The sequence below is a fragment of the Callorhinus ursinus genome, unplaced genomic scaffold (assembly GCF_003265705.2).
Source record: "Callorhinus ursinus isolate GAN/ISIS: 27379988/994484 unplaced genomic scaffold, GSC_fseal_2.0 scaffold59, whole genome shotgun sequence".
Classification (NCBI taxonomy): domain Eukaryota; kingdom Metazoa; phylum Chordata; class Mammalia; order Carnivora; family Otariidae; genus Callorhinus; species Callorhinus ursinus.
The window spans coordinates 6,353,318-6,364,571 of record NW_027397121.1 but is presented as its reverse complement, the minus strand read 5'-3'; the positions used below and the strand labels follow the sequence as shown (position 1 = coordinate 6,364,571).

Genomic DNA, 11,254 nt, shown 5'->3' with positions numbered 1-11,254 from the left:
AAAGAAAGAAAGAAAGAAAGAAAGAAAGAAAGAAAGAAAGAAAGAAAGAAAAAGAAATGGAGCCTGAAGATGGGACTGAATTGCTGTAATCTCCTGATAAAACCTGAAGAGATGAGGAGCTGCTTCTTACGGATGAGGACAGAAAGTGGTTTCTTGAGATGAAGTCTACCCCTGGTGAAGATTCTGTAAAGACTGTTGAAGTGACAATAGAAGATTTAGAATATTCCATAATCATAGTTGATAAAGCAGCGGTAGGGTTTGAGAGGATGGACTCCCAATTTTGAAAGAAGTTGTACTGTGGATAAAATGCTATCAAACAACATGGTTTGCTACAGAGAAACTGTTTATGAAAGGGAGAGTCAATCGGTGCAGCAAACTTCTTATTTTGAGAAATTGCCACAGCCACCCCAATTCTCAGCAACCATGACGTTGAGCAGTCAGCAGCCATCACCATGGAGGCAATACCCTCCACCAGCAAAAAGCTCATGATGGTTAGCATTTTTTAGCAATAAAGTATTTTTAAATTAAGGCATAGACATTAATACAGACATCCTAAGTGTATATTCAGAGACTACAATCCAGTATAAATATAACTTTCATATGCACTGGCAAAAATCAAAGAAACATTTGACTTGCTTTATTGCAATATTTGCTCTATTGCCGTGGTCTGGAACTGCACCCACAATATCTCTGAGGTAATGCTTGTACTTACAAATAATTCTATTTGTCTGGAGGAGACTATGGGATTTTAAAAAAGAAAGTAAGCTATTCTCTGCCAGTGCTGCTTTGTTTTGAAAACTCAGCGAAACAAAGATGGTGTCTACCCCAGATTAGGACTGCAATGGACTGAATGTTTATGCCCCCCACAATTCGGATGTTGAAATCCTAACTCCCAGTGGGATAGTATTAAAGGTGGGGCCTCTGGCAGCTGATTAGGTTGAGAAGGGCTGACTCTTGGGAATGGGGTTGGCAGCTGATAAGAGGCTCCAGTGAGCGGCCATCCCCCTTTGCCATGGGAGAACACAGAGAGAAACAGCTACAAGTACCCCCTGCTTTTCAAGAGTTCTAGGTAAGCCACTTCACTTTTACGGAAGACCTACATCAGTACCTGTTTTTGCTAACCAAAAGAAATCCTAAGAGGAATTTGCGTTTCTAAAAAAAAAAAAGGTGAAAGGAAAAGGAGCATTCAGCCTTTCTGGCGCAGCGATCCATTACAGAGGCAGTGCACGCGTGGCGCAACGAGTGTGGTCCGGCCAGACTCCTTCCCCTGGAACGACACCAGCACTTCCTCATCGAGCCGCCAAAGCCATGAACTGGGGCTCTGCACACCTGTGCTTTAGCTTGACTTATTTTATGCATCCGTTAACAGCATGTATTCTGAGGTATCAGAAAAGCCTGAGAGGTTATTTTTTGGTTTTGGAAATGCTAAAAAAAAAATGTCCATATAAATTAATTGCTTCTTCACTTTCTACCATTTTGACTTACAAAAGGTTTCGTACAAACACGCTACTTTCGGCTAGCAGGAGAAACTTGTAACTATGAACCAGGAATTCGGTCCTCACCAGACACGGAATAGGCTGGTGCCTTGATCTTGAACTTCCTAGTCCCCAGAACTGTGAGAAATCCATTTCTATTGTTTGTAAGCCACTCAGTTTTGTTATAGCAGCCCGAAAGGACTAAGACAAAGAAATACATATTTATATTACATGGTTACTAATATGATACCAATTGCACCAAAGATTTTAACAGGCTTACCTCAAAAATTCCAACTAATCTTCCCAATGTCCCTTTTACTCCAGCCTAAAAAGTGAAGAAGAAAAATTAGCACATTAATATTGTTTATATTTCTGGTCTCATTATGAATCAAAACCCAAGAGGAACACCTTAGGAGGACTCTAGGTCTAAGGAGGTCACATCAGTATTTCCTGAGTGTCACAGACTGGTAGGGTGTGCTCTGGGGAGGGAGGATTTCTCTCATCTCCTCCCCGTCTCTCTCACTCCTGCAATGCCGGCCAAACATAGCAGGTAATCAAGGCCATGAAGCCACACAGAAGATATTTTGAGGTATTAATTACTTCATTCACTTATTCATTCATTCATTCATTCATTCAACAAATACACTGACTGCCTAATATGTGTCAGAGGTATAGTGACGAATAGGCTAGAACACAAGATCCAAGAAAGCAACATCCTTATCTGACTCGTTCTTGGCTGTCTGTATACAGTATGCCCAAAACAGAGCTCAGCACCTTGTAGAAGCAGCTCAGGAAGGCATATGTTAACAAGTACATAAACGTGGTGACAGGTATTGACAGAGATGCACAGAATGATGTGATGGACAGAGAGTGACTGGGAAGAGACAACTTCAGAAAATGGTTAGAACTTCATGCATATACTCCGTATCTCCCATCGGCCCTTTGGTGTTTTTTTTTTAGATCTGTGTCTTTCGGATGAATCACAGGCACATTTTTCAGTTTATTCCAATTGATTTTCTTTTCAGCCTACCAAAACTAGGGCTATCCCATCTCTAGTCATTTGACATTTTTTATTTCTACCTGTTCTTCACATATCTGTTTCCATTATGTATGCCTTGTTTCCATGATTTTTTGTTCTTTTAAATTAAAAGTTATTCCTTCATTTACTTTTGAACATCTTGAACATATTTAAGTTCCTTGTCAGGCCATGCTATAAAATTCATTTCATCTGAAGTAAATTCATGTTCCAATTGGTGAAGGGCTTACTTGTGAGGCTCCTGCTCCAAGGTGATACAGAGAATACTGCAGGCAGAGCCATACAGGGGGTGGTTTGGCTCCATCTCTTATTGTGCACTGCATCTGTGTCCTCTCCCTACCTAGGCCCACATCTTTCTAAAAGTCTCAGCCCTTGGTATCCTTTCCATTGGGAACCTGGGCTCCTGCTACTCCAAGGGTCCAAACACTAGCCACCCAAGGCTGGGCAGGCAGCGGCCTTCCCATGACATTCAGCAGTTCTACCCTGTTTTTGATCTATGGAGATGCCACCCACCTTGCTTTGGGTCAGGCTGTGTCTTTTTAGCTTTTGCTTTTTATATTTTATATCTGTCCCTGCTAGAAGTGGGGAGAGGTGAGGGAAGGAAGATTTTCTGGAAATGCCTGGGAAATGCTGTAACTTGTTTTCTATTACCACTACCATGTAATCTGTAATAACTAAATTTGTAATAAACTAAAAATTAAGACAAAAATACTTTCTAAAGACAACAGGTACTCATTAAGTTTGTACAGAATGAACACAATTTTAAAGTAAGCACTCTAAAAGTTCTTTAGAGATATTTAAAATAAAGGTTGATTTATAGGCCTAGACTCCTAGGTGAGCTATATTTTGAAATTAATTTTGGCAATTATCTGTCAAAGAATTCTTTTCCTTTCTCTTGCCAACATGCCTGTTCATTTCCCATCCATTCTTTCCCCCATGGGGCTTTTGGGTCTACTCAAATGGAAATGTTTACCTTTTCTTACTTAAACCGATTCTCTATATTTATTTTTTTAAAAGATTTTATTTATTTATTTGACAGAGAGAGACCCAGCAAGAGAAGGAACACAAGCAGGGGGAGGGGGAGTGGGAGAACCAGGCTCCCTGGAGCCTGATGCGGGGCTCGATCCCAGGACCCTGGGATCATGACCTGAGCTGAAGGCAGATGCTTAACGACTGAGCCACCCAGGTGCCCCAACTGATTCTTTGTATTTAAACAATTTTTTTTTGAATTTATTTTTAAGTAATCTCTACACCCAATGTGGGGCTTGAATTCATGACCCCCAAGATCAAGAGCCACACAGTCCACTGACCGAGCCAGCCAGGCCCCTAAACTGATTCTCTACATTTTTAGAAATAACTGCACTCCATGGCCAGCTAAGACTAGTTAGATTATACTTGGTGAATTAACCAATGTAGCTGCCTGAACAAGTAGGATGAGCTGGCAGGCCAGCTTGGACTAGAAAACCAATTCTGTACTCTGACCTTGGCAGCCTGAACACTCAGATCAACTCCTGAGATGTGGCACCTGTGCTCCAGCCTGTGGTCCCCACTGACAGGGCCTAGGAGCAGGGCTGTCAGGTTGGTGGGGAGGGAGGGAGGTAAGGAGATTCACAGAGGTTCATAGAGGCTATCATTCACATCTCTCTTTGGCAAAGTAGAGAAAGTTCTCTTTAGCAGTTTTAACTGTTCAATTAAATTTTTTTTTCCTTAAAGAAACCAAAAGTTTAGAAAAGAAAATGATCTCCAATTTTTTTAAAAAGATTTTATTTATTTACTTGAGAGAGAGTGTGTGTACTCATGCGGCGGGGGGGCGGGGAGGGGCAGGAGGAGAGGGACAAGGGACAAGGAGACTCCACACTAAGCTCAGAGCCTGACACAGGGCTCGATCTCAGGACCCTGAGATCACGACCTGAGCCAAAATCAAGAGTTGGATGCTTAACTGCCTGAGCCACCCAGGCGCCCCAATCTCCAATTTTTAAGGGCGCAATTAATATTATGACAGCTCAATATAATTTAAAACTTTTGTTTAATAATGGTGTTTTCTGCATTCAACATCAACATATACCTATGATTTACTCTAACAGAGGCAGTTGGGAAAAGCATAAAAGCATTTTTCTTTATAAAATAGATGCATTCTGGGGGCACCTGGGTGGCTCAGTCATTAAGCGTCTGCCTTTGGCTCAGGTCATGATCCCAGAGAAGCCTGCTTCTCCCTCTCTCACTCCTCCTGCTTGTGTTCCCTCTCTCGCTGTGTCTCTCTCTGTTAAATAAATAAATATAATCTTAAATATATATATATAAAATAGATGCATTCTGGGGCGCCTGGGTGGCTCAGTTGGATGAGCATCTGCCTTCGGCTTGGGTCATGACATGGAGCCCCAGGGCTCCCTGCTCAGCCTGCTGCTCCTTCTGCCCTTCACCCTGCTCACGCTCTCTCTCTAGTAAATAAATAAAATCTTCAAAAAATAAAACAGATGCCTTCTTATAAAGTCTTGTGTAATTTAAATAACGCTGCCATCTGTACAAAGAAATTTTAGTGGCATTTATTTTCACTTCTAATTAATCTTCAAGTTGTAGAAATTAACAACAGCTTTATTTGTCTCAGTCTTACGTTTTATACCAATATTTAGGGGATCTACTTTAGAGAATTCTATCTAAGGTGATCCTGCCAATGAGCCTATGGTGAAAAGTAAAGAAATATTATTTTGTTTACCAGTTTCTAAATTTCTTAGGAGGACGTGCCTCTTTAGTAAGAGGATTTCAGTTCTTTAAAGTCATAGTGCTGATCAGGAGGAAGATTCCTCAGAGGCAAAGGTCCTCCAAGACAGAGCTCACTGCAACCATTTTACGTTTTCATGCTTCTCCACAGTCCAATTAGCTTTGAGCTAGCTCCCTCTCAACTGCTGCCACAAACAACAGGAGAGTTATTTTTATCCCTCACATGATTCTTGCATGTGGGTCAGGGTAGGTGTCAGGGTCACATCAGACAGCTGGCTCAGACATTTTGGGATAAGATTTGATTCAGGGTAAATGGAAGTTTGGTCTAGTCAGGGTGCTATGATGGACCTGTTCTTTTCCAAATCATATAAAGGCAGTTATAATTTCAGTCTATATGTCAAAAACCCCTAATCCAGAGAAGGAGTCTTTATTTAAAAGCCCATCTTAGGTAGTAGTAAGAATTCAAAAAAAAAAAAAAAATATATATATACGTATTGCCCTTCATTTGTCAACCACATGCAGGTGAGTGCTTCCTTGACCTTCAAAGTATAATACATCAAAAAAAAAGTACAATACATCAATTCTAGCACTTTCAGACTAGTTAACAAAAATAATGTGAGCAACTGCCTACTTTTCAAAATGAAAAAAAACTCACAAATGTCTTTTTTTTCCCTTTGGGGTATTTTGCTGAGATTGGAAGTACCACCCAGCAAGACTCCAGTGATGCCATCCTTCCTGCTAGTAAGCTCTCCCGCTATGTACACGAGACTCAGGCAGAGGCACGGACATGGAGGGGCCTTTGAGAATGCCCCTACAATGATGTGCTGCCACAAAGAACCCTGGCTGTGTTGTTTTAGTCTCGGTGGGTACAAAGTGGGTCATCACCTTCTAAAACCTATTTTTTACTCTAAGGTGGACATTTTGGCAGACACTGATGGATGTCTAGCCCAGAGGCATATCTCCTTCCACTGTGCTACCAGTAAGACCCAGCTTCTGTCCACGTGAGAGCTATGGCACACCTGGAATGGCGCAGGGAATTCTGTTCCCCTCTGCAGTGACAGGTTCGGGCATGCCGTGACCCAGTTCTGGACCAATGGCTTCTGAGAGGGTGTCTCTTGGGGGCTCATGGGAAAGATTTCCCACCATGATAAAAAGCTGCATAAAAAGAAACCCTACACCTTGCTTGTCAAGTGGGGACCTGAAACTTGGAGCTGCTACAGTCACCTTGTGATCGTAAGGGGAAGGGCAAGAGAATCAATGAGAAGCTGAATGAAAGTCCTGAGGTGGCCAAGCTGCTGAAGCAATGAGGTAATGTCCAACCTCTGGACTTCCTATATGAGACAAATAACCGGTACAGTTGAAGCTGCTTTTAGTCAGGTACTCTGGTACTGTATCAGAACACTTCCTGCTACTTCCTTTGATTTAGAAGGTAGCTCTAAGAGGATAACAATTCTGAACATCCAAAGGAACTGTAGTGTAAAAGCTTGCTCTATTACAGCAATAAGCCCAGACCCAAAAAGGGCTCAGGGGAGCAACTCTAATGCAGGTATGTGAATGAGGAAACCGAGGAACAAAAATTTTTGGTCTTCAATACACATACCTTTCTGGTACCTAACAAACTTAAGTAACAACAGGAAAGAGTCACAGTGTACGACAGACGAAGTAGATGGGAAGCCATTATAGTTAAGTTCAGTGAAATCCCATCCCAGAGAGTTTTTTGTTTTGTTTTTTAAATGAGATATTTCGAACATCAAAAAAGTAAAGAAAATAATAAAATAAACATTCAGGTAGTAACTAGCCAGCTTTGTCAAATACTAATGTACCATTTTGTGTATTTTTTATATTTATTTTTTTTAAAGATTTATTTGAGAGAGAGAGAGAGCACAAACACGAGAGCAGGGAGCCCGACGCGGGGCTCGATCCCAGAACTCTGAGATCATGATTTAGGGTAACGCTTAACCAACTGAGCCACCCAGGCGTCCAATGTATTTTTTTTTTTTTTTTTAAGAAATAAAACTACTGGTACCACTGAAGCCCCTTGTGCACTCCCCAGCCTTGTCAGAGGTAACTACTCACCTGAATTTGGTGTTTATCATTCTTTTGCATGTCTTTATAATTGTACTACTTAGATATCCATTCACTATTCATGGTAAATAGTATTTTCTGTATGTTTCTCTATTCGATTAAAAAAAAGGATTATAACTTCTGAAACCCTGTCCCTTCAATATCATGATTCGATATATTGAAACATGTAGTTAATTCATTTTGGTTGTTGAACAGTATTCTACTTTAGGAATTTACCACAATTAATCCATTTACTTGTTGGTAGACATTTTGTCCTGCTATTATAAAAAACACTGCAAAAACCAAAACCAAACCCAAACCCAAACCCAAAACCTCTCTTGCAGATATTCTTGTTACAACCCACCATGTGTGCGAGTTTCGTTAAGATCAAATTTCTGAATCACAGGCCAAAAGTACCTCCAATTTTCCCACATATTATCAAGTTCCTCTATGCAGTTCATCAATGGCAGAAATGACCACAATTCTCTACCTCTTCCTGTATCCATGTCCTTTGTCCTTTACAGCTCTTCCTATCAAGAGATCTATTTACCCACTCCTTTACAAGGCTGGCCTTGTGACTTGCTTTGGCCAAGAGAATGCAGAAGGATGGTGTGTCCTAGTTCTAAGACCAGACCTCAAGAGGTTTTGTAGTTTTGAACCCTGCCACTGCCATGTGAGCTAGTCTCCTAAAGGATGAAGACCTGTCTCAGCTGAGGATTACAAAGCAGCCTACAGCCAGCTAACCTCCAAACTGGGAGAGCCTAGCTAAGAGGACAGAGCTGCCTACTCCACCCAGAGCAGGCCACAGACGTCGGAGTAGTCCACTCAGTCCACCTCTGAGGAGTAGACACGGGAAGCAGACCATGGTCTCGTGAGTAATGATCAATACTTAACTAATTTAAGCCACTGAGTTTGGGGACAGCTTGTTATACAGCAGTAACTACCTGGTATATTCTCCAAGTACAAAGGCAATGTACAAGTTGCCATCACTCTTGTTCCTCTTGAATATTTGTTTTTTGTTCTCAGCCTCTTAAATTTTAGGTCAACATGATGAGTATGAAATTATATTGCATAGTTTTTCTAACTGTGTACTTTTTCCTGTTCAATGGATATTCAGATTTCTTCTGGGAATTCACACTACTTATCCATTTTTCTTATTTGATTATTGACCATTATCATGATCTTCAGAAATGATGTCTTAATATTTAACCTCTGTGATAACCATATGTTCTGCTCCAAGTCTGATACTTGGCTTTTATCTTTTTTTTGTAAATTTTATTAAGTTTTTAAACTTTAGTTCCAGTATTGTTAACATACAGTGTTATATTAGTTTCAGGTGTACAATATAGTGATTCAACAATTCCATATGAGCTCATCCTAAGTGCACTCCTCAATCCCCATTACTTTTTCACCCATTCCCCCTGCCCACCTCCCCTCTGGTCACCATCAGTTTGTATAGTTACAAGTCTGTTTTTTTGTTTTATCTCTCTTTTTCCCCCTTTGTTACTAATCCCACATATGAGTGAAATCATACGTATTTGTCTTTCTCTGACTTATTTCTATTTTAATTTTTTTAAAGATTTTATTTATTTGAGAGAGAGAATGAGAGCTAGAGAGCACGAGAGGGAAGAGGGTCAGAGGGAGAAGCAGACTCCCTGCCGAGCAGCGAGCCCGATGTGGGACTCCATCCCAGGACTCCAGGATCATGACCTGAGCCGAAGGCAGTCGCTTAACCAACTGAGCCACCCAGGCGCCCTCTATTTTAATTTTTGATGTCCTTAGCTAAACATGTTTCATAAGATATTACTGATTTTACTTATCTTTTCCTTTTGTCTGTTTATTATTCTTTCAGTCTCTCCCATTTTTTTCTAATAGTTTGAAGAGTTTTATAATATGATCCACCAAAATTAATCTGGGAATTTATTCCCAAATAGCCAATGGTCTGGAGGCTCCAAAATAGACCCAATGGGTATCATTCTGTTTTACTAATCTAGTTGTTAATTTATGTACTAATATCATGTGGTTTTAACTAATACAGCTTTATCCAAATACATGGAAAGGTAGTCTCCTTCTCTCCTCTGTTCTTTTTCAAAAACTTCACAGCCATTTCTGTACCTTTATTCTTCCAAATAAATTTCAAAAATCAGTTTTTCAGATGTCTGAAAAATCCCTTTGGGATGTTTATTTTTATTATTGAATTTTTAGATTAATTTTTTTAAAAAAAGATTTTGTTTATTTATTTGACACACAGAGAGAGATAGCAAGAGAGAGAGAGGGAGAGAGCACAAACAGGGGGAGCGGCAGGCAGAGGGAGAAGCAGGCTTCCTGCATGAGCAGGGATCCCGATGTGGGGCTCGATCCCAGGACCCTGGAATCATGACCTGAGCTGAAGGCAGCGGTTTAACCAACTGAGCCACCCAGGCGCCCCGAATTTTTAGATTAATTTAAAAAATACATCTTTACAATATATAGTCTTCTTATTGGGGAATAGACTGTATCTCTCCCTTAGGTCTTTTTGAAGGAATCAAGAAAATAAATTTATTTATTTATTTATTTATTTGACAGATAGAGACATAGCGGGAGGGAACACAAGCGGCGGGGCGGGGGGAGAAGCAGGCTTCCCGCAGAGCAGGGAGCCCGATGCAAGCTCGATCCCAGGACCCTGGGATCATGACCTGAGTCGAAGGCAGACGGTTTAATGACTGAGCCATCCAGGCACCCCAAACTTTTATTATTTTTATTATAAGATCCTGTACTCTATTAATAGTCTATAGCAAGGCATTTTAGTTTTAGTTTAGTTTTGTTGCTATGGATGGTTTATATTTTTAAAAGTTACGTATTTTCTAATCAATTACTGCTTTTAAAGAAACATTGCTGGATTCTGCGTATTAATCTTATGTTTGCAACCTTTCTAAATGCTCTTACTAGTTCTACCAGTTTCTGTTGTGTTCCTTTGTTTTTTAAGTTAATAATTATATCATCTGCAAATAATGACAATTTTGCTTCTTCCTTTTGAATATTTATAATTTGTATTTATTTTTGTCTTACAGAGGTGGCTAGGACCGCAGTTCAATATTAAATGGTAGCATGAGAGAAAACATAACTGCCTTTTTCCTGTCTGTTGGGAATACTTAGAAGATTTAAAAAATATGATGCTTACTGTAGGTTTTATTAGACATACTATCAGGTTAAGGAACAGTTATTTTTAGTTTGCTAATAACTTTCAAGATGAACGTATACTGAATTTTATTTTTTAAAGATCTTTTATTTTAAGTACAATATACCCTCAACATGGCCTCAAACTCACGACCTATGTATGAGTCACGTCAAGATCAAGAGTCACATGGCTCACCGACTGATCCAGCTAGGCACCCCTGGATACTGAACTTTAATAAATAATTTTTCCTTATTTACTGAGATGATAATTTAATTTTAATCTCTTAATGAAGTAAATTACATAAACAAATTTTCTAAGACTTGTATTCTTGGGATAATTTAGTTGTGTGATATTCTGAGAAAGTTTCAGATTCTATTTGCTCTTCTTTTACTTGGGATTTTTATATCCACGTTCATGAGTGAGAATTTATTGCTCCTTTCTTTTTTTTTTTAAAAGATTTTATTTATTTATTTATTTATTTGACACAGAGAGAGAGCGAGCACAAGCAGGGGGAGCAGCAGAGGGAGAGGGAGAAGTAGGCTCCCCGTTGAGCAGTGAGCCCGATGTGGGGCTCGATCCCAGGACCCTGGGATCATGACCTGAGCCAAAGGCAGATGCTGAACAACTGAGCCACCCAGGTGCCCCAGCCTTTCTACTTTTAATTATCAGGATCAGGGTCAGCAAACTATAACCCATGGGTCAAATCTGTCCTGCCATAGATTTTTTTTTTTTTAAAGATTTATTTATTTTACGGACAGAGACATAGCGAGAGAGGGAACACAGCAGGGGGAGTGGGAGAGGGAG

The 11,254-nt window shown here is 40.1% G+C and overlaps 1 protein-coding gene across 1 annotated transcript in view; it reads right to left on the bottom strand.

The window, feature by feature from the left end:
* The window catches only part of NUDT3 (nudix hydrolase 3), a 126,932-nt gene that overhangs the window by 14,546 nt on the left and 101,132 nt on the right, over positions 1 to 11,254 (bottom strand). The window contains exon 3 of the mRNA XM_025862261.2: positions 1,756 to 1,800. Within this exon, the coding sequence (XP_025718046.1) occupies positions 1,756 to 1,800 (45 nt within the window). The remainder of the gene's footprint in view (positions 1 to 1,755; positions 1,801 to 11,254) is intronic.